This window comes from Fusarium musae, chromosome 2 (assembly GCF_019915245.1).
Source record: "Fusarium musae strain F31 chromosome 2, whole genome shotgun sequence".
Lineage (NCBI taxonomy): Eukaryota > Fungi > Ascomycota > Sordariomycetes > Hypocreales > Nectriaceae > Fusarium > Fusarium musae.
In genome coordinates this window covers 2,074,097-2,096,298 of record NC_058388.1, presented here as the reverse complement: position 1 = coordinate 2,096,298, position 22,202 = coordinate 2,074,097, and the positions used below count along the sequence as shown (strand labels likewise).

Below are 22,202 nucleotides of genomic sequence, written 5' to 3'. Positions count from 1 at the left end.
AACCGCGCAAAAATGGGGGACGTCGCACAGGTGAAGGTCGTCTTCACTACCACTGAGCAGGATTTGGTACTGCCAGACTCTAAACAACAATTGCTCGTGCCTGCAGGTCAGTTATTGATGTTCTTGAATACATTGGAGTGATGAACGGGCTAATCCTTATGGTAGATATTAAACGATATGGCCTCTCTCGCATTCTCAACTCTGAGTCTATGCTCGACACCTCCTCTCCTATACCACTCGACTTTCTCGCCAACGGCACATTTCTCCGAACTTCTATCGAAGAGTATCTTGCAACAAATGGTCTTTCATCTGAATCCACCTTGACTTTGCAGTATGTTCGAAGTCTGCTTCCTCCGGTTTACGAGGCGAGCTTTGAACATGACGACTGGGTTGGTGGTATAGACCTCCTATCTGCCACTTCACGAGCAGGCCTCCTGGCTGGTGGTGGGAACATCCCTGAACGAGTTGCGAGTGCTTCCTATGACGGCCTCGTTAGGGTCTGGAACCCCTCTGGAGACGCAATCGCAGTGTCTCCTGCTGGTCGAGCTGGTGGCCACACGCAGCGAGCGAATGCGGTCAAGTGGATGTCACAGAAGCAGCTGGCTTCAGTTGGCCTGGATCGCAAGGTTATTGTCTGGGACTATAGCGAGTCTGAGGATGGTTTCTCTGGCGCCCTCAAGTCCAGCATGGAACTCTGGGGTCATGGGAAGGAAATCAACAGTCTTGACATTAACGGAGCCACTAAGCGAATTCTCACAGCATCATCTGACGGTAAAGTTGGCCTTTGGACATCGTCAAAAAGAACAGCTCCCCAAGCGGATCCTGAGAGCTTGCCTTCTGCGCACAGCACGAAGCGAGCCAAGCTTGCAAGTGCCGCCAACACTGCACAGCGTGGCCCTCTTGCTTTGATCCCTGTCCATGATGAGCCTGTGACTGCTGCCATCTTTCATCCCAACGACGCGACGGTCGCCTATTCGGCATCCAAAGATCATACTGTTCGCACTATTGATTTGACAACCCAGCGCGAGGTCAGCCGACTCACAACCATGCACCCACTATTATGCGCAACGGCGCTCCCCGGATCCTCGCTTGTCGCTGCTGGTTCGTCGGCCCGACATATTACCCTCCTCGACCCCCGCGAGTCAGCTACTACTACCTCAGCCATGACACTCCGCGGTCACGTTAATATGGTTGTCTCTTTGGCGCCTTCGCCCGAAAACGACCACTCGCTTGTGTCTGGCTCCCACGACAGTACATGTCGTGTGTGGGATCTTCGAAGCGTGCGGATGGGTACGTCGGAAGAGGGTGGCGGCAGCGTCAGTGAGCCAGTGTACACCATAGGCCGAGAGTGGCTCAAGGGCAAGAAGCTCCCAGCTGCTGGTGATGGAGCCAAGGTGTTGAGCGTGGCCTGGGATCAATCCTGGGGTATTGTGAGTGGTGGTGAGGATAAGAAGGTTCAGATCAACAGAGGCCGTAATCTGTTTGGGCCAGGACCATAGATAGTGTAATAGAAATGGAGACCCAAACCAGATTATCCCTTTATACCAAAAATACTTATTGTGTTCTCAGATGATATAGCTGCAATATTTAGGGATCTTAGGGATCCAATTGGCATTAGGTCTGAAGGTCACGAATCACAACCTGAGCCAAAGGTAATAAGCAGTCTTTATCTATTCGTTTCCAATCCAGTCTGCAGCGAAGCTGCGTTCCGAGTAGTTCCCCATGCGTGCACTCGAATCCTAGAATCGATTTCATAGTGCTTCTTCAGACTCTTGACTTGCATCCACTAATGCTCGATACCTGGCACTCACTAGTGACTGGGGGGCAAGGTGGACTAATACCTCAGTTCTAAGCCTCGACTTAGAATAAGGCAACCCTTCCGAGATGATGGCATCAAGGATATAGGAAACAACAGTGTTTGTCTTAAGAGGAGGAGTACGTAAGAGTGTAGCAACGTCCACTGGTGTAAGATCTTGGTTGTCATACCACATGTAATAAGTGCGAAGAGACGACAATGGTGGGGTCGACTTGGGGCGCGTTGTGCTGCGATATTGTTGAGCGTGCTTTTCGGCAGCAAGGATACGGGGATCCCTAGTATCATGGGAATTGTCCTCTGGTTGGGGCGTAACCTTTGTTGTGGGCGTTGCGATCGATGGCGTAGGCCTGGCTTCTGGTGTTTCAAGTCTCACCTCAGCATCAGCAATAACCTCGGATTCCGCCGATTCTGAAGTTGTATCACTTTCGTCAACGTCATCAGCGGTTAAGAACTTAATAGGAAGATTCTGCTCGACGAAAGCTGGTCGAGGAGGAGTAGGCTGAAGCTTCATGCGTTCCTGCTCAAGCACATAGTACAGCTGGAGGCCAACATATGCATCTGATGCGGAGTCTGTATATGCGTGAGCTACAGAAGTACAAGAGGCGCAAATTTTAACTCACATGCAACTTGATCTGCTGACAGACGCATCATCCAATTACTGGACCGCACATCATCTCCTTTGAATAACGGAAGGCCTAACATCTCCTGTGTCTGCACGGCTAAAGACACCATGACCTTATTGATTCGGTCTAGCTCTCCAGCCTTTGAGTACTTGACAAGTTTGTAGAGGTGAGACAGCTCGAGGATCCCTTTACTGTTGATGCCAAGATTATTCTTCAATCTTGTGCAGTCACCCTTAATAGCCACTCCGACTTTGGTTACGCTTTCGTCCTCCATAATCCTCTTGAAAGTCGGGGCGACAAAGTCGTCCCTGGGAAAGAGTGCAACGTGGAACAAGCCTATACGACTTGGGCTAGCGATCTGGATGAGCGAAACATTTCGTCGAGGGTTGGAGTTAGCTGGACCCCTCGCAACAAGCCACTCCAAATCGAAGCCAATGACTTTCTCGTCAGAAAAGTACCTTTCACAAACATGCTCCATCGTATGTTTTGAAGTGCAGTAGTGGACCTTGACTTTCTGCTCCTCGCCGTTCCCTTGAACTTGACGGTACATTTTGTAGGACCAGAATGACTGGCTGGAACCGGCCTCACTTTTTCGGGCTGTATCCCAAAGGTTGGCGTCGATTGTGTAGTCTGAGGATGTGAGAGGAGCAGTGACGGATTCTGCCAGGGCTTTCTCCCGCTTAGAGACCTCGACGAGATCTCCGTCTGTGTCTGATCCAACCTGAGTGCCTTTAGAGATTGTTTCAATGGTAGGCAATACCAACCGATCTCGTTGATCGAACCATTCCGCCGCATCACGCTCGAACTCTTCACCTTCGCTGAACTCGTCAGCTTCGACATCTCCTTTTTCAACATCCCCAGGCCCAGAGGCAGGGGCATGGACGAAGCGTGTGATATCCAGGAAAGGGTAAGGTAACTGATGATCATTTTTCGTAGAGAACCTGATCCCAAAAGCTGGATTCCACAGACGATTCTTCATAGTTGGTGACATGCTGGAGCTAAACTCTTTCCTTTATAGATAGAGCCGTCAGGAAGTTTTTAAATCAAAGACGGGTATCTCAACATACCTACTGGCAGAGGGGAACCGACGCGTTCTTATTAAGGGCCTTAATACACTGCCAGCAATGCGCCCCTGTGAAGATAATATCATTGGGGTATGAAGTGATTGAAATATAGCCTGCGTCGGTGAGCCATTGTGGCAAAAGCCCATGACCCTGATACGCGAAGGCTACTGTGCAGTACTCCGTACCTAGGTAGTTACGTGAGATTTGTTAGGCAGCCGCGTCAATAAAGCGATCAGCGGGTGGCTTGGGGAGGGTGGAAGTGCCCGGGGCGAGTAACGAATTGGCTTAGTCACCATGATCATCGCGAGAGCACGTGGGGACGTGCTCTATCTAGTACCTTAGGTATTCACACCTCCATAATCCATCCCACTTTGAGACTTTGAGACGACGACCTTGACGACTTCAGCTCAACTCTGAGACAAAGCATCTGGCTTTCGGTAACCAAAACCGGCACTTCAGTAAAAATTTGCTAATCGTTTTGAGCAAAGAAGCCGCTTCAGATCGACAACTCTTTATACGATCCATCCACGTCACATTTTCACAATGGCATCCCAGCTGTTACCTCTCGGTGAGTAACCTTGCATAGAGATCCTTGATGTATTAAGGCTACATACTAACTCTTCTATGTAGAGCTTATCGACAAGTGTGTAGGCTCCAGGATTTGGGTCATTATGAAGGGTGACAAGGGTGAGAGAGAGGATGAGTTTCTGTATGGTCATGGACGATTGTGCTGAAAAGATGATAGAATTCAGCGGAACTCTTGTCGGTTTCGATGACTACGTTAGTGAGTATTGCTCTCCCAGCTCGCCCCTATCAAAGCTAATTATTGGTATAGACATGGTTTTGGAGGATGTGACCGAGTTGTATGAGCAAAATCTTCATTATTGCATTTCCAGTACTGGCTAACTAAATAGTGACTATTCGGGTAACCACACTAAACTTCCCAAGATCCTCCTGAACGGCAACAACATCTGCATGGTGAGTCAGTCGCAACTCGTTCCCTGCCTTTTGTACTAAAACTCTATCAGTTGATCCCTGGTGGCGAAGGTCCAGAAGGAGCTGCTTGAGAAAGGTCTACCAGGATCATAGACATCGCAAAATCTCTTTTGGTTGAAACTCATCTCGAGCCCAGGTCTCCCCTATTTAAACTCAAGCAAACCTGGCGCGACCTATTCTATACGTGTGTCACAACATGCACATCAAGTGGAAATAAGGACCGCAGTATAGCTCAGAAGAGTCTGCTCTTAAGCTCATTCCAGTTCATATCTGGTTAAAAATAAATAAGCAATAACCTGCAGCCCCAACGCCGACCGCCCATGATGCCTGCCCGTTTTAGATGATCCCTGATAATGAATGCGGAGCTCAGTGGCCGTTCTGCATGTTTCCCTGCTCACCAGTGTTGGTGATTCGTCTCAATTCCCACTCTCGCGTGAACTCCTGATGCAGCATCTCGAGCTGTTTAATGAGCTTCTCACAGACAGAAGTAAACACATCGCGGGGGGTTATGGTTCCATCTGTCTGGACTCGTATAAAAAGTTCAGGAACATTGGGATGAGCAACTGTGTACCATGTCAGCACAAGATTCATCAAGGGCGGCGGCATCTGTACTCTTATACCCAGCCATATAGACATTAGGGTGCATCTTGAGGTGCTCAGAGAGAAGGTTACCAAGAGTGTGGTCTTCTTTCATGAGGACAAAATCGGAGGTATTGGACATTCCTAATGGAATATTGTAAGCAGGTGATAGGCATAAGTCGCAAGGGAGCCAACCTGAGAAGACCTTTTCCTCTATCTTCTTCTCGCCCTCTCCGAGCAGGAACAACTCGAAACTATCATATTTGTTAGCTTGCGAAAGGCTTTAAGTAGTTTGCAACAACGTAACGGGTCATCTTGGAGATTGAAATGCTTGGGGTTACCACCGGCCATTGTCTAATGTTTGGTGAAAATGCAAATATATGCTTTGTGCGTTTTATGGTGTTGGAATATATGAGATGAGCTTGACTTGCTTGAGGAAAATGGCTTTTTTAATTGCTTCGGAAAGGCAGTTCGCAAGATAACTTTCCTCAAAGACAGTGCCTGCCACTGACACCGCAAATGAACGCAGAGCATAGAACCAAGGAAAGCATATTTACTTGATGACTTTCAGGCATTCGAAAAATCATAATGCCTTAAGAAGTCTGGCATACAGACTTAGGGTAATGCCATCCAGGCAACACAGCCAGTGGCATAATGCTTTCCAAAGTAAACGATGGCAGGGTGATAAGACCAAGCTGGCGACTTGCCAGAATGAAAGCCAATCCCTATGCTAAGGCACAGACCGATTGCCGAATCAACATTCGGTATTTGGCTTCACATAAGGCTTGACCAAGCAGGATTATAAGAGCGTGTAATATTGGATTCTGGCTTGATGTCTGTGTTTCTTTGCCAGACTTAAGAGAAGAGCAAGTAGCCTGGAAGCACACGAGAGAAGACCCGAATAAAGAGAGAGTACAAACAAAGAGATAGAGAAAAAGATGGTCTTACCGATCAGGCGCGTTCATCTTGGGTTCTTGATCGGGGTGTTAGGCGGTTTGAGATTTGGCGGTAAAGTGGCGATTACAACAAAAAAGTCCAAGAATGTCGGCAGTTTGCGTTTTGTATCGCTCGAATGGCTCGGCGAGTAATTATAAGTACAGAATGAACCTAGAGCATGTAGCACCAAAAAAAAAATCCAAAAGGAAGTTGTTTCTTGAGCAAGTTGGTCAAGTTGTTGAACAAAGATTTAAAGAATAAAGAATAAAGCAAGGTGATGCAGGGGGTCTGCCCTCAAAGCTTCGAGGCGCGGCAGGATAAAGGTCGGTTAATCATGACAGGATGTACATCCAACCTCGACTTTCTGATGGCATGCTTACAATCCTGTCATGCATCAACTTTCACCGTTGCAGGCTCAACGATGAAGTCCTCTCGTTATGCCGCGCATTCAGCCATCTTTGTTGAGGCGTGCTAGGCGCCTTTCGCCACATATCGCAAGCCTTCTTCCAGCTTGCCGGGACTTGAATTCTGCCCAGAATGAGCTCCGATGGCTAAGAAGCCATGTCGATGAATCACGGTCACGAAACAAATCATGGCTGTTAGACAATCTATGTCGAAGAAGAGGGCGTGGTGAACCACTTCAGTATGTCATCGGCTCTCAGCCGTTTGGCTCACTCAACATCAAGTGTAAACAAGGTGTTTTAATACCTAGACCAGAAACCGAAGCATACACTTTCCATCTAATAAACCTCGTCAAATCAGGGGAGCTTCTAGGTCAAGACGTAAGGACAATGGACCGTGGAGTAAACATAATCGACTTTTGCACAGGAACTGGTTGTATACCTCTTGGAGTTTTCTCATCCCTCCAGCACTCGGTTGACAACTTGACTGTGCGGGGAGTGGATGTTTCGCCTGTAGCCCTCCGGCTCGCACAGGAGAACATCGCACGAAACGTCAGGCTTGGAACTTTGATCAGGCCTACAAAACACAAGCGGCTTGACATCACAAGAGCAAATGTTTTTAGTGATGGCGACATGCAGCAGCTCGCCGTTACCCCCTGGGACATTATCGTTTCTAATCCTCCATATATATCAGAAGATATCTGGCATTATGGCCGTGGGCAACTCGGATATTCAGTCCGAAAATATGAACCACGCCTCGCATTGGTTCCTGACAAGGACCTCCCTTGCACTAGTAGATGCAACCCAGCAGACGTTTTTTATGCACGGCTTTTGGACATTACAGAACTCTTGAAGCCCAGGGTGGTACTGCTCGAAATCGGCGACGATGAGCAGGCCCGTCGTGTGTTGCAGCTGTACTTCAACCATCCAATTGCCCAAAAGTCAAGGACTGAAATTTGGCGTGACTTGCCTGATTTCGAGGGAGCCAAGGGCACAGAGATCGTCTTGCATCTCAATGAACAAAAGGAAGAATGCCGAGTTCCGGTGAGAGGCGATGGCCTTGTACGATCCATTCTAATTCACAACCTGGAATAGGCAGAGCGATAGGGTAGTAGATGAATCTGCAGGAGCAAGAAACCGTCTGTTTGGGGCAAAGTTATCAAAAATACATATTGCCTCTACTATCAATAGAAGGCAGTCTTTCCTTCAGTGTTGCCATAATCCTTGTTCAATTTGATTCATGTCCTCCTACTGAAAAGACTGGATGTGACATATTAATATCGTAGTAGTAAGATACATACAAAGAATATTCTCTTATATTAAAGATCGCTGTGAAACAGAGAGCACCGTTGGGAGCTCTATGATACTTACATCCATCACTAGTGCTGGAACATACGGCGCAAATTGCCACTGCTCACTTCGACAACCCATTTGATGTATTCTTCACATAATTACTCGAGCCAGGTACCTGATGTCAAGCATTGCAGAGCCGAACAGACCTACGCAAGGTTAGTGCATAAGTTAGAATACCTTGAATACCTACCTAATAGGCATCACTCATTGACGTACTGACACATTCCCTGAGGCGATCATGTCAGCCAATCCTCTCACCTTCCGCCCTCGGCTGACCCACACTCAGCGACTTTCTCAACACGTGATCCTCAGTTTTCGAGCTAAGCAACCACTGTAGACTCATCACCAGAAGCTTTCACTTGGTGGTGTCATCCAGCATATTCATATTCATCCATTGGCGCTGGGACTCCGAGTTCTCGCCATATACGACTGTATACCGACCTTAAATATTAGTCAATAGCCCTGTTGGCTTGAGCCGTGCTACCCCATGAGATAGCACGGCGCTCTCAATTACCTTTATCTCTACACACAACCCCGGTAGTTCCGCACTTGCGACAGCCCGCGTTGCCCGCCATGTCGAGATTTTTAAGACAATCAAGCCAGCTCGCACGAGCGACAAGATTGTCAACGCAGCCTGCACTACGATTATGTGCAAGACCGTCACTTGTCACCCGATCGATCCCCGCAAAGACTTCTGCCGCATTCGCCATTCGAGCAAGGACATATTCCTCGCAACCCCCTCCTCCCGGCAAAGATCCCCGATCAAACCCGGAAAAGGATGATGAGCATGGAAGCAAGCCATTGAATCAACACAGTGCAAAGAACGGGCCCGATGGAAGCAAGTCTGAAGCACCAAAGCCGCCACCTCTACCCGAAGGCTGGATTCACTTGAACAAGGAGGAACTGGCACATCTCGAGGAATTTACAAGTCGACTTCCAGAAGCTCAAAGGCCGGTGGCGAAGGACATTCTTGAGAAACTTCAAATTGTTGGCGCCCCTGCTGAGACCCGAGATCTTCTTCAAAAGCAACGACAGAACGGCAACCTTTCGATCTTGGACAAGGGAAGGCTCATGCGATGTGTATACATGGTCACAGAACGGATAATAGAATTGGAAGATCAACAGGACAACCGGGATGGCCAATTTTCCTCCTTCCGCATGGACCAGGAACCGAAGACCCAGGACGGAAAGGATAGCACTGACAAGTCGAAGCAACATCAGCAGCAGCAACAGAAGGGTGGCAAGCTACCGAAGAATGAGCGCAGCGGGTGGCTGGAGGCTGTCCAGACTGGTATCGCCATTGGTGTCACTGTATGGATTGCGGAGCTCTTTGCCAACCCTTTCTCTGAGAAGGAGATTACTTGGCAAGAGATGCGGAAAGCATTCCTGGATAAGGGCCTGGTTCAGAAGCTGATTGTTGTTAACGGCTCACATGTGCGGGTAGAGCTTCATCCATCTGCAACCGGAGCTACTGGTGAGGGCGGGCAACCTGCGAGAAAGAGCTACGTTTTCTCCATAGGGTCTGTTGAATCCTTCGAGCGAAAGCTGGAACAGGCGCAAGATGAGCTTGGTATTCCGCCTTCTGAAAGGATACCTGTGAGCTATGAGGCTGGAGGTAGCACCCTTGGCAACCTTCTTCTGGCCTTTGGCCCTACACTGCTCTTCATCGGGTTGATCCTCTGGACTCAGCGGTCAATGGGTGGACGTGGTGGTGCTGGAGGAGGTATGTTCAACTTCGGCAAGAGCAAGGCTAAGAAGTTCAACGCCGAGAGTGCTGTTAAGGTCAAATTCTCAGATGTTGCTGGCCTCGAAGAGGCAAAAACCGAGATCATGGAGTTTGTGAGCTTCCTGAAGCAGCCCGAGAAATTCGAAAAGCTAGGTGCCAAGATCCCTCGAGGTGCTATCTTAGCTGGCCCCCCTGGTACTGGCAAGACATTGCTTGCCAAGGCCACAGCTGGCGAGTCTGGAGTACCATTCTTCAGTGTAAGCGGTTCTGAGTTCGTTGAAATGTTTGTCGGTGTCGGACCTTCACGTGTGAGAGATTTATTCGCCGAAGGACGTAAGAACGCCCCCTGCATCATCTTCATTGACGAGATTGACGCAATTGGACGTGCGCGACAGGAGAGCGGCCGGGGATTCGGTGGTAATGATGAGCGGGAAGCGACTCTGAACCAGATTCTCACTGAAATGGACGGTTTCAATACTCGCGAGCAGGTTGTTGTTCTTGCTGGCACCAATCGAGCGGATATGCTCGACAAGGCCTTGATGCGACCAGGGCGATTTGACAGACATATCTTCATCGATCGTCCTACGATGAAAGGCCGCCAGGAAATCTTCAAGGTGTATCTGAACAAGATTGTAACAAACGAGGACCACGAATACCTTGTTGGTCGCCTGGCAACTCTGACCCCTGGATTCTCCGGTGCTGATATTGCCAACGTTGTCAATGAGGCTGCTCTAATCGGTATGTTCTACCGGCTAATCTGATATTGTGTATTACCTGGCTAACTTTGCCTAGCTGCCCGAGGCAATGCTGATGAGGTCAAGATGGACCACTTTGAGCGGGCCATTGAGCGGGTTATAGGAGGTCTTGAGCGCAAGTCTCTCGTGCTGAAGCCAGAGGAGAAGAAGACTGTTGCATACCATGAGGCTGGACACGCCATCTGTGGTTGGTTCCTGGAACATGCTGATCCTCTTCTTAAGGTCTCCATTATTCCCCGCGGCCAAGGTGCTCTGGGTTATGCTCAGTACCTGCCCCAGGATGCTTACCTGATGAACACCAACCAGCTCATGGACCGAATGGCTATGACAATGGGTGGCCGTGTATCTGAGGAGCTTCATTTCCCCACGGTGACAACAGGTGCTAGTGATGACTTCAAGAAGGTTTCCCAGATGGCACGAAACATGGTAACCCAATGGGGCATGTCCGAGAAGGTGGGCCCCGTTCACTTTGAGAATGACCCCAACCGCATGCAGAAGCCATTTGCAGAATCTACTGCCCAGCAGATCGACCAGGAGGTTTCCCGAATCGTGGAGGCAGCTTACCAGCGATGCCGAGACCTTCTGACCTCGAAAAAGAAGGAAGTTGGGCTAATCGCCCAGGAGTTGCTCAAGAAGGAGGTTCTCGTCCGAGATGACATGGTTCGTATCTTGGGCAAGCGACCATTTGGTGACAACGAGGACTTTGAGAAATACTTTGGCGGCGGCAAGGAGGAGAGCACACCCCCACCATTCCCCGAGGAGACAGATACGCCTAAGGACCCCCCTGCCCCTGCCCCAGCTTTCAAAAAGCTTGAGTAGAGTCGAAAAAAAAGTCGCCAAGCCCATGGTTGGTGAAGGTAGATTGTGTGGTACGATCGACGACAGTTGGTCATGCGGAGGCAAGACAGGAGAAGGAATACAGGGAACTTGAGGCAGAGCAAGGATTGGCTGTGTAGTAACGAGGATGACGGCGAGGCCTATTCCAGAACCGAGGACTGATGTCAGGCCAGGACATTACAATAATCCGTCAGGAGGAAGCAATATGGGCCATGGAGGCCACAGCAAGGCGCAGAGAAAAGCGGCACTCTACTCTACCAAACATTTGATCAATTCCTTTGGATGTTTAATGCGTTGTTAGCAGAACCGACACATCGCAATCATCAAAATTACCCTCAACGCGTTGGAAAGCCTGGAGGTCGAGGCTAGGAACAACCGTGTAACAATGTATTCTAGGCTATAGAACTGTAAAACACTAAGTATATATTGATGACGGAATTCTCTGACTTCAAAATGATGATTCGAAAATGTCGTCTAATTTGCCTGGCTCGCCAACATTGCGACAGTTGATGAAGAACCCATCAGGGTTATGCTGCTATGTGTCCATATTTCAGATAGGAGTGCCATCTGAGGGACCGAAATATGTATGGGTCGTAATTTGTGGCAACCAGCCCCGTCGAGGAACTAATAGAACAAATGATAACAGAGAATGTCGATCCTAGCTACCTTGGCATGGTCTGAAGCAACCGGCGGCCGTCAAACGTTAATCTACCTATAACTAGTGGTATAAGTCAAAGATCTCGCGATTATCATCGCCCGCGAGCTAGTCCTGTGAAGCTGATTGGCTGAGAAAGTTCCTCTGCTGACCGAGGTTTAGGAGGCTCTGCTCCCTTGGTGTAACCGCGTATGTCGAAAAGGGTAATAATAAGGTACAAGATTTTACGACATCATGCATTTGTTGACAGCAAGGTCGAGGTGGGCTGTCAACGTCAATATTGCCATCCATGTGGGATGGCTAGTAACTTGGTAGTTAGGACTTTGGCGAAAGGTTCCGTGCATGCCAGGATGAATGAGGATGGGGACGATATTACTCTGAGGTAGTCTTCTACGTAGTAGGTGCACAGGGGGGGCTCTTGGGAGGAGGAGGAGGATGATGATGATATACTCATGGTATATCTATTGCACTGTTTGTTGGTAACCTAGTATATCTGTACGTATTCGGGTATACATATGTATATACATATCTGCGAGACCTGTTTCTCATATCGCTCGAGACACCGGGTGTTGTCTTAATAAGCATCCCGATCCCCCACAATCGAAGTTTTTGTCTTGTCTGTTTGGCCGGTAATAAACGAGTATGTACAGTATGTATCGCTTTCGGTCTAAGCATGCACGCAATTGAGTCGCTTGCACTCTATTGGCCGCCGAGGTGTCAGGGTCGCATCACTGCTGTTATTATAGAGGCCAGCTATTCTTACAGTACATCACACTACACTACCAAAGGAGCGTGGTGGAAGTGCTTCTTTTCATGGCGGCGTTACCCTCTGCGAGACCCGATTAGTGGGTTTTATCGACCCGCGCCGCAGTCAGTCCGTCCCTTGAACTGCTTCGATAAGGTATAATAGGTATGTATGTATATCGATGCAATCTATTTATTTCCTTTCCTTTTCCTCGCTGCCTGCTTACCTATTGTGGTGAGCACTGAGCATTGGATGTAACCAGGACAGGGATGTTGTCATGTTTAGTTGCTGAGTGGAGTCAACAATCACTTTCTCCGAAGACTGGTACATAGCCTAAGTCAAGACAAGTCAAGACAAGTCAAGACCCTTGTATCGGTGACTTTCTTGGGCGGCCGATTCTGATCTTTTTCTTATATGTATGTATATCAACTTTGTTGGTTTCCGCTCTGCCTCGTTCCATTGTCTCGTCTCTTAATCACGGAATTTCCTCACTTTCAAAGTCATCTCTGAAGTGTGTCACTCGTTTGTTCGAGACAGCCTACAACAAACAATCTCTTGTCAAGCCTAATACCATCACAACACTTTTTCGTCATTATCTCTAGAGGGAACCATCATGGTCTCAGCTTCTCCGGGACACGAAAGAGACCACGATGGAATGGCCTCACCTCGCCAAAAACGAGAGGCTTGGTGGAGAATCCACCTCTTTCGTGGTATGGTTAGTGACATCCGTCGACGAATACCATACTATGTTAGCGACTGGACAGATGCGTGGGACTATCGTGTAGTCCCTGCTACAGTGTATATGTATTTTGCTAAGTCAGTATCTCCCATCTTGTCCTGCCTTGGTTACATATTAAACAGCATGTGACGCTGACCTCTCATCAAGCATCCTCCCTGCTCTGGCATTTTCTCTCGACATGTTCCAGAAAACAGGGTCAAACTATGGCGTCAACGAAGTTCTACTCTCCTCTGTCCTTGGGGCGGTCATCTTCTCTCTATTTGCTGCACAGCCGCTTGTTATTGTCGGAGTTACGGGTAATTTCGCCTCCCTTTCCTACTACACCGAGCTGTCCCTCTAACCATACTTCTCTAGGCCCAATCACCGTCTTCAATTAGTAAGATTACTGCTACTCACAAACGAATTTGCATCATGGAGCTGACCTGGGCTTCTGAAGCACCGTATACGATATCATGAAGCCAACTGGCGTCAATTATATTGGCTTCATGTGCTGGATCGGCATGTAAGTCTGCGTTCACCGTACAACACGGGGCTCTTTATCACTTCGCAGTTTGGTAATTGATCCATCCAGTTGGTCACTTATCCTTCACTGGATTCTTGCCGTAACAAACTCCTGCAACTGGCTTCGATGGGTCACACGCTTCCCCTGTGACATATTTGGGTTTTACGTCGCCTTTATCTACCTCCAAAAGGGCATTCAAGTCCTCGAACATCTCGGTAGAGGACAAGAGTTCTATCTCTCCATCGTTGCCGCTCTTCTTGTCTTCATGGTAGCATACGTGTGCGGCCAACTTGGCGGAAGCAGCCTTTTCCGCCACCCCTTGCGTGTGTTTCTCAAGGACTATGGCACCCCTTTGACAATCATCTTTTTCACTGGCTTTGTCCACTTCGGCCGTATGCAGGAAGTTGATCTTGAGGTTCTACCCACTGGCATCGCTTTTGAGCCTACCAGTGGCCGCGATTGGCTTGTCCGCTTCTGGGATTTGAGCTTGGGTGACATCTTTCTTGCTCTGCCCTTTGCAATCCTACTGACCATTCTCTTCTGGTTCGATCATAATGGTATGTTATAGAATATTAAATGCCTAGAAACCTTGCTAACAACCAAAGTTTCTTCACTCATCGCCCAAGGCAGCGAGTTTCCACTCCGCAAACCCGCTGGTTTTCACTGGGATATATTCCTCCTCGGTTTGACAACTGGTGTTGCAGGTATCCTTGGCCTACCATTCCCCAATGGTCTCATCCCCCAAGCACCCTTCCATACTGAGTCGCTCTGTGTTACAAAAGCTGTCAAGGAGGATGATGAAGATGGCAACCCAGTAGGTGGTGGTTATTCCTTCGAGGCCACACACGTTGTAGAGCAACGATTCTCCAACTTTGCTCAAGGCCTCCTTACGTTGGGTACTATGACGGGACCCCTTTTAGTGGTCCTTCACTTGATTCCCCATGGTGTGCTCGCAGGTCTATTCTTTGTTATGGGTGTCCAGGCCCTTGAGGGGAATGGTATCACGAGCAAGCTTATTTTCCTAGCTCGCGATCGTGCCCTCACGCCTTCAAACAGCCCTTTACTTCAAATCCGACGGCGCTCAGCTATCTGGTACTTTGTCCTCATCGAGCTCCTTGGCTTCGGTGCAACATTTGCTATCACCCAGACTGTAGCCGCTGTCGGCTTCCCTGTCATCATCTTTGCACTGATACCAATCCGTGCTCTCCTACTTCCCTACCTATTCTCACCCGAGGAACTCTCTCTTCTTGATCAACCAACAGCTTCTGAGTTCATCATGGAAGGAATTGGGGGTTCATGGGGCGGCAAGGACGACGACAAGTCTGCCTTGCAGCAGGGAGATGCCCTCCGACGTCCAGAACATCGCGATAGTGTGCTTGCGCATCCTGGAGCTCCTAGAAGGAGTCAGGAGGATCTTGCAGAGCTGGGTCAAATACAATCTGGGCAGAGCACAGCGACACGAAGGAGGAGTTTGGAGAGACGACCACAAAGAAAGTCAAACCCATAGAATAGACTATGGTTTATATTTTGGATAAAAGGATACAAGCCGGAGGTCAGTGTGGCATAGCCTTGGTGGTGACATTCGCTCATTAAATCTAGACGTATGCTCTGCCCCTTTGCCACCATGGTATAGAGCATGAGCTTCAGGCGCCATTAATTATGCTACTTAATATCTACTCATCATCATCATCATCACTATCTACAACAAACCCACCCCGTACACGCGGTCTTCGAGTTATGACAGGGGTTTCATCCTCATCCTCATCTCCATTCTTATTCACGCCACCCATTTCTTGATCCTCGTCAGGCTGAGTCTTTTCAACACTGACTCGTCTCCTCTTGCGACTCTCTCCATCACTGCCATGTCGCAATGCTCCTTCTGGTTGCCCCTCGTTCTCTTCCTCAAGAGTTGTATTCATTGCCCTTAGAATGAAATCGTCGCCAGAATCAGAATCGTGACCAGATTCTGAATCTCCACCTCCTCCCTGTTCCTCATCACTACTTGATGCAGATTCTGTAGCTGCAATTCCACGCTTTCTAGTCGGCTTTTTAGATGCAGGAAGGCGTTCCGCAACGTAGCGAATGGCCGCTGCCTTTGCTTTTGCCTCGCGTTCTCGAGCGAAGAAGACTTCGTCGTATTCGGAATCCGTTTCATCGTCCTCGGGCCTTACATACGCTTCTGATCTTAAGCTCTCCAACCTTTCTTGCTCTTTTCTTCGCCTTTCTTTACGCTTGCTTTGTCTTTCTTCCTCGGTGAGTTCTTTTCGAGGCCTACGTTTCCTGGGTGACTTCTTGCGGCCATCTTTTTCGTCAATGGGTTTGCGCACCGTGGGACCGAGGGGTCCGAACATTGGGTCGCCAAGCTCGCCCTCCTCATCGTCATCGAAATCGGCCTTCTTGCGTGGAACACTTTTGCGTTTCAACTGGTGTTCTGCCAGAACACCCTCCTCGAATGTAGGAGGGCTGAACTCAGCTTGGTTGATGTAGTGAATCGCATCCCTGAGAACATCGGCAGAGACATCTGAAGGTATAATCCATGCGGACTCGGGTGTTTCTTCTGACGCTGGGCCTAATAGCTGAAGACCGACGAGTTTCATAAGGAGTCGCATATGAGAGTTCTTGAATATGGCATTACGACGGTCCTTATCATCTGGACGCACGACTGAGCAAAGCCTTATTAGTGAATGAGGAAATACTCGAATCTCATATTAAACTCACAAAATATAGGAGGCGCTTTTGGCCCCGACTCTGTTGGCTGTTCTTCAGCTTCGTCTGGTACAGGCTCAACTGAAGCCATTGCTTCTTCCGCTGCCATAAAAGCTTTGCGTTCGCTCTCAGCGTCGCCGAGGACTTTCTTGATCCAAGCGATATGGTTTGCCTGGTTCTTGTCCAACATTGCTCCGACGACGATAGCTATCTGCCGGTCTAGCTCCTCAGTGTTTTTGAAGACCAGCTCAGCTGCAGGCTTGGCCTTGCTGGCTGTAGTGACAGTTTGTCGTTCGAAGCCGTACTCGAGAAAGAAGGCAGTGCTAGATCCCTTGCTGAAGAGCATCTCCACAAGCAGTTCTGGTCGCTGTTCAAGCTTCTTGAAGCATTTTCGCAGTATCTGTTTCACCAACTCTTCCCACTCCTTGAACACCTTAGAAGACTTGTCAAGCGCAGCAGGGCCCTTGATCATGTTGTAAAAGAGGTGAATTATATCTACACGGAATAGCATGACACTCGCCTCTGCTTTGAAAGCCACGCGATAGAAATATCGATGCGCCCGCTTAAGTTGCGAGTCTGTCAGATCACGGTAATACTTGGTGAAAGCGACAAATGTATCCACTACGCTCTGGGGCGTGAAACGCGTGGCAAAGCGATGAAAGTCGAATTTTCGTTCTTTAGTAGTTCGCTCGGCAGATGCGGCGTCATTATCTGAACCGTCATTGTCGTCGTTGTCATTCTCGATTCCTGCAGCGTCTTGGGCAGCCTTCTTCTTCCGTCGAGTGCGTTTCCGCGAGCGAACTTGCATATCGATGTTCTGCTTAGAGTATCCCTCCAGAATACGGAGGAAGTGGTGGACCAGCTCCGTGGCAGCATCAAGGTAGTTGAAGCTTTGGTCCTTGTAAGTTCTAATGATGGTGGCAATTGCATCGTGGGTTGCCTCTTCGTAAAACAAACGACTAAGCACGTTTTCGGCGATCTCTTCGTTGTCCTCGTTGCCTGATTCTGACATTTCCTGCACGGTGAGAAGAATCTGGGTAAAACAACGCATAACAGCGGTTAGTTCATGCCAATCTTTCATCTCGAGCGACTCATGGAGAGCTTTATTGAGAGTGATGAACATCTCCTGGTTGAGAACACCAGCAACAAGGTTGAAACTGCTGATGTCCTCGCTGGGATTCTTACTCGACTGTTTCCTTGCCATGCGCCTCATGCGCTCGGCTTCCAGGAACCATGCTACCAAGTAGAAAAATTGACGGCGATGATACTGCATTACATGTGGTGCCTCCCTATCGATGGTTTTGCGGACATGTTGGAATAGAGGGTTGAAGCCCGAGTCAAGGAAGTCTTCGACAAACGATCGCAACTGGTCATAAGCACGAGAATTAAGCTTAGTTGGTAATCCGAGATCTTTCTCATCTTTATCCCCTTTTCGTGCTCGCCGAGGAGGCCGGAAAGTCTTTGAGTTATCCATCTTTTGGTTCCTCATAGAGGCATCAGCCAGCGCATCTTGGCCCGAAAGTGATGACATCTTGCCGTCGTCTCGCTTCACCCAAATCATAGTACCGAATCGATTGTGGCGAGTTGGGCCTTTGCGGTTGTACGCCTTCAGCATGGACGACTCCTTGCTCATCATATCGGCGAGCTCTCCAGCCTTGGCCTTACTTAGCTGCTGCTCACTCATGAAGAGCTTTTCAATGTCGACTTGTTTCACTAAATGGTATATAATTTCCATGACAGATGTATCTTCGGTTCGAAAATCCTCTCCCATGTTCGATGCAAGCGTTAAGAGCACGAGAAAGATGTCTTGGTATGAGAATGCATCGATAGTGGCGGATCGAGATATTTGAGACTCGTCGCCTTCGTATTTGACATCAGGGGGAGGCTCGATCATGGCGATGTTACGGAGGAAGAACAAGACCAGCTTGATGATACCTTGATCACGTTGTGTTCGATCGCCAATCGGTATTGCCATGGAAGGGAGAGCCACCCGTACAGCAGTATGAAGTACGCGAGCTCCGTCGTAGTTGATAACGGCCCGCTTGTATCCAACCTGAGCAAGCTCAAGGACCGGCATATGGCGGTGGTGATTGACCGTCATTCGTTCTCGGTCCCTTGCCATTGGCCAGGTGAGAGGAACCATGAGTTCGAAGCAAGCCAAGGCTATCCTGGACTTGAATTTGCTGTCCGTGGCGTTTTCGGGCCACGTAGAGAGAATGGGGAGCAGGTCGCCCTCGATCAGGTTCGCCTCGTGTATGCATCTCGCAACATCCATCCGATTCGTCTTTTCGTCGTAGAAACGTATCCATCGTTTTAGATCGCGAAGAACCTCGAGGGCATCGTCACCGAGTTGATAGCCGCCATCTTCGTCGGCGCTGACACCTCCAAGCTGGAATCCGCTTGTCAGAACATTCTAACTTATTGGTATTATGGGAAAAGTTACCGCTGAGACAAGACTGTTGATGTGCGCGCGTACTTCTGGGTGCACGATATCTGTTGATCCATCTGCCAACTCCATGATCTATATTCACTCGACATTTACAGACAAATTGTTGCCTGTCTCTGCCTTACAGGTCGTGTGGTTGTGCTGCCTTGACAACACTAGAAAACATACCCTGCCTACCTACCTAGTACTTAGGTAGTCCCACCACGTCGATATCCGACGCGCTGGGGCGCGTCTTGACTGGCGTGTCTAGGTAGGTAGGTAATTAACGCGAAGATCGATAAGGGCTGATAAGATAAAGACGCTTCTCGGCAATTGATAAGAAAGATCCGCCCGCTCCGAGCCGAGGTTACCCGCAATATGATGGCATGAGCCGTTGATTTCGGCGTCGGCGTCGGCGTAGATACCAACGTCTCCGTGGGGAAGAGCTTAAAGAGACCTGGCACTCTACTATTGTATCGTGATCTCAAAATTCCCCCACACATTCTTCGAGAAGGGAAAAAAAAAAAAAGAAGGGAAAAAAGAATGGCTGCTTCAATGTTTCGAATGCCTTCTATGGCAGTTGCGCGTCATGCCCGCTGCTTCAGCTCTTCACCTCGCCAATATGCCGCCGCAGAGGTCAAGAAGCTTGGTGTTATCGGTGCGGGTCAAATGGTAAGAGCATGTGAAAGACATTGCTGGCGTTCAGACAATTAACAGCACTACGATAGGGATTAGGGATTGCTCTTGTTGCAGCTCAAAGGGCTCAGGTTCCTGTTACTTTGATCGATACTTCAGACAAGGCTCTGGACAAGGGCATTGCCTTTGCCGAGAAACTCTTAGCAAAGGATGTCTCAAAGTCAAGGATCACACAGGAGCAGGCCGACAACGCCCGTTCTCTTCTCAGTACGAGCACCAAAATGGAAGATCTCTCCTCTGCAGACATGGTCATCGAGGCTGTTCCCGAGCTGCCCAATCTCAAGTTTGACATATTTGGCAAGCTGGCTCAGATCTGCCCCAAGCACGCTATTCTCGCTACAAACACCTCTTCCATCTCCATCACCCGCATCGCCGCTGCCACGACCAAGGATCCCACTGATACCTCGGCTTCCTCTCGTGTTGTGTCGACACATTTCATGAACCCCGTCCCTGTACAGAAGGGCGTTGAGATCATCAGCGGCTTGCAGACTAGCCAGGACACTCTCGACACTGCCGTTGAGTTCTGCAAGCGCATGGGAAAGATCACTTCGGTGTCAGCCGACTCTCCCGGATTCCTTGCCAATCGTATCCTCATGCCTTACATCAACGAGGCCATCATTTGTCTTGAGACTGGCGTCGGAGACCGTGATTCCATTGACGCCATCATGAAGAACGGCACAAACGTGCCTATGGGTCCTCTTCAGCTTGCTGATTTTATTGGTCTCGATACATGTCTTTCTATCATGAAGGTTCTGTATGAGGAAACCGCCGACTCCAAATATAGGCCAAGTGTGTTGCTGAAGAATATGGTCAACGCTGGGTGGTATGGTAAGAAGAGTGGCAAGGGCTTTTACGACTACTGAGTCACTCCCTTAACAGATCCTCGGTGACAGCAATACCTAATCAAACTTCAGTATGCTCTTTGCGAGACTGCCTAGGTAAAAATAAAAGCAGTAATAATGTTCAAGTTACCCTATCCTGAGAGTTGAAATGGGCCAGTTCATACATCACATAAGGTACTTACGTAGGAAGGTATGTAGCATCTTGCCAAGCATTAACCTAGATAGGTCCCAGGAAGCAAGAAAAGTTCTCGGCATTAACTCAATGTACCAAAAAGTCACTAGTATAAAGCCTTGTGAATCTGTTATACTAAATCCATCTGAATTTAGCCAAGTCTTTTCATCACCTAGGATAGAAGTCTTTTGGAGTTTTCTCCTCCATCAGTGAAGACCCGATGGCTTTTGCAAACGATCCCGCTGGAGCATCAACTGATATGCAAAGAACGACTCAAGATGATTGCGGACTCTGTATTCTGCCAGGGAGTCTCTTATGATGCCGTTGGCCTGGCCAGACAAGTCTTACATATCATTACTCGCCGCTCTCGAGATCAAATCTAGTAAACAGAGATATGGGTACGATAGTTGTGTTCTCATCAACACCCCGCCTGGTTATTTGTATAGGTGATGAAAATGAGTGCTACTTAGGGAGGGCGTTGGTCTAGTTATAGCAGAGGCCTCTCATTGATTTATCATTGAGCCATCCTGGACAACAGGAATAGAGGAGCAGTCATTGAACATGCCCATATAATGTCTCAATGACAAGAGTTTCACGTATGACGTGTTGTATTTTACCCTTCGATGCTAGCTGAGCTGGTGAACGACAGCCGCAGTTTTCAACTTGGATACATAAAGTTCTACATGGCAATGTTTTGGGTAAGAATGATGACGCTGCCAATAGTTACTGTCAGCTCCAGCGGCACCTGAACAGGAAGTGGAATTGCTTGACCTTGGGGATACCAACGACCGTATCATGAAGAGAATCAATATTGATTGATATAGCTTCGGATGAGGAAGAGCGCAATCCTGGGGAGTAAAGAGATTCGGATACTAAAATAAACTCACAAAGGAGCCCCCTTTAGGCTTAAATTAAATTACCCACATCTTTTCATTGCTTAGGATTCATTGCTTAGGCCCGAAATGCTCAGTTTTCTTGCCTCTTCCAGGTACTGGGGAATGATGCCCAAGAGCACGCCTCTCTCTGTCAGAACGCACCGAGTACATCGTCGTACGACATAGAGCCGAGACCTTCTCAAAATGTCTGACCGCGCAATCAAGGCTCATGCAGGCACATCCGTTTCCTGATGGGTGCCAGAGCAGGGCGGCAATGGCCTTGAAATGAACCCCCGGTCAGCCTCTTCGGCAGTTGTGTCTGTTGAATCATTACCCTTACCCTTGCCTCATAAACACAAGGTTTGATTCAATGTCCTTATCGCAACTTCTGCGTGTTTCTATAACTTCTTCTTATGGGAGAAGAGTCCGGGTCTTTTTGTCAAAGTACTAACCAAGCCCAAGCAAGGCCCACACACCAATTGCTGAAATGTACAGTACAGGTCAAAGCTCGAAACAACCATCACTGAGTCCGCACATCTTGTTAGCTTGCCTAGCTGCGCTGACGCCGAAAAGATGAAACTGTCTATCTGCGCTCAGTCACCTTTTGTTTAGTTTCGTGCTTCTGTTTACGGGCCTTCTTTGCGAGCCTTCGTTCGACCAATTGATCGAAACACCCGCTGATCATTAAACCTTGCCTAGCTTAGTAGGTAGTCTTTGCTATGCAAATAGATATCTTTCAATGATACACCGCACAGGGAA

The 22,202-nt window shown here is 48.6% G+C and overlaps 9 protein-coding genes across 9 annotated transcripts; 6 read left to right on the top strand and 3 right to left on the bottom strand.

The window, feature by feature from the left end:
- Positions 1-12: 12 nt before the first annotated feature.
- YTM1 (ribosome biogenesis protein ytm1) lies at positions 13-1,499 on the top strand (the record flags this gene model as incomplete). Its single annotated transcript, XM_044820312.1, has 2 exons — positions 13-106; positions 166-1,499. 2 exons carry the CDS (start codon positions 13-15, stop codon positions 1,497-1,499), a joined length of 1,428 nt encoding a protein of 475 aa, XP_044684612.1.
- A 171-nt stretch (positions 1,500-1,670) lies between these two features.
- J7337_002584 (uncharacterized protein) lies at positions 1,671-3,430 on the bottom strand (the record flags this gene model as incomplete). The annotated part of the gene is made up of 3 exons (XM_044820311.1): positions 1,671-1,739; positions 1,812-2,386; positions 2,437-3,430. The coding sequence occupies 3 exons, from the start codon at positions 3,428-3,430 to the stop codon at positions 1,671-1,673; spliced, it is 1,638 nt and encodes a 545-aa protein (XP_044684611.1).
- Positions 3,431-4,046: 616 nt separating this feature from the next.
- LSM5 (RNA-binding protein lsm5) lies at positions 4,047-4,570 on the top strand (the record flags this gene model as incomplete). The annotated part of the gene is made up of 6 exons (XM_044820310.1): positions 4,047-4,071; positions 4,134-4,190; positions 4,249-4,287; positions 4,339-4,366; positions 4,418-4,481; positions 4,532-4,570. The coding sequence occupies 6 exons, from the start codon at positions 4,047-4,049 to the stop codon at positions 4,568-4,570; spliced, it is 252 nt and encodes an 83-aa protein (XP_044684610.1).
- A 295-nt stretch (positions 4,571-4,865) lies between these two features.
- Positions 4,866-5,429, bottom strand: J7337_002582 (uncharacterized protein; the record flags this gene model as incomplete). Its single annotated transcript, XM_044820309.1, has 4 exons — positions 4,866-5,062; positions 5,112-5,222; positions 5,274-5,332; positions 5,386-5,429. The coding sequence occupies 4 exons, from the start codon at positions 5,427-5,429 to the stop codon at positions 4,866-4,868; spliced, it is 411 nt and encodes a 136-aa protein (XP_044684609.1).
- Positions 5,430-6,805: 1,376 nt separating this feature from the next.
- On the top strand, positions 6,806-7,522 carry J7337_002581 (uncharacterized protein; the record flags this gene model as incomplete). The annotated part of the gene is made up of 2 exons (XM_044820308.1): positions 6,806-7,459; positions 7,511-7,522. The coding sequence occupies 2 exons, from the start codon at positions 6,806-6,808 to the stop codon at positions 7,520-7,522; spliced, it is 666 nt and encodes a 221-aa protein (XP_044684608.1).
- An 819-nt stretch (positions 7,523-8,341) lies between these two features.
- On the top strand, positions 8,342-11,068 carry YTA12 (Mitochondrial inner membrane m-AAA protease component; the record flags this gene model as incomplete). Its single annotated transcript, XM_044820307.1, has 2 exons — positions 8,342-10,232; positions 10,287-11,068. 2 exons carry the CDS (start codon positions 8,342-8,344, stop codon positions 11,066-11,068), a joined length of 2,673 nt encoding a protein of 890 aa, XP_044684607.1.
- Positions 11,069-13,677: 2,609 nt separating this feature from the next.
- J7337_002579 (uncharacterized protein) lies at positions 13,678-15,234 on the top strand (the record flags this gene model as incomplete). The annotated part of the gene is made up of 3 exons (XM_044820306.1): positions 13,678-13,727; positions 13,776-14,284; positions 14,333-15,234. 3 exons carry the CDS (start codon positions 13,678-13,680, stop codon positions 15,232-15,234), a joined length of 1,461 nt encoding a protein of 486 aa, XP_044684606.1.
- Positions 15,235-15,400: 166 nt separating this feature from the next.
- On the bottom strand, positions 15,401-18,951 carry J7337_002578 (uncharacterized protein; the record flags this gene model as incomplete). The annotated part of the gene is made up of 3 exons (XM_044820305.1): positions 15,401-16,389; positions 16,446-18,846; positions 18,910-18,951. 3 exons carry the CDS (start codon positions 18,949-18,951, stop codon positions 15,401-15,403), a joined length of 3,432 nt encoding a protein of 1,143 aa, XP_044684605.1.
- Positions 18,952-19,422: 471 nt separating this feature from the next.
- J7337_002577 (uncharacterized protein) lies at positions 19,423-20,417 on the top strand (the record flags this gene model as incomplete). The annotated part of the gene is made up of 2 exons (XM_044820304.1): positions 19,423-19,530; positions 19,587-20,417. The coding sequence occupies 2 exons, from the start codon at positions 19,423-19,425 to the stop codon at positions 20,415-20,417; spliced, it is 939 nt and encodes a 312-aa protein (XP_044684604.1).
- Between the last annotated feature and the right edge of the window lie 1,785 nt (positions 20,418-22,202).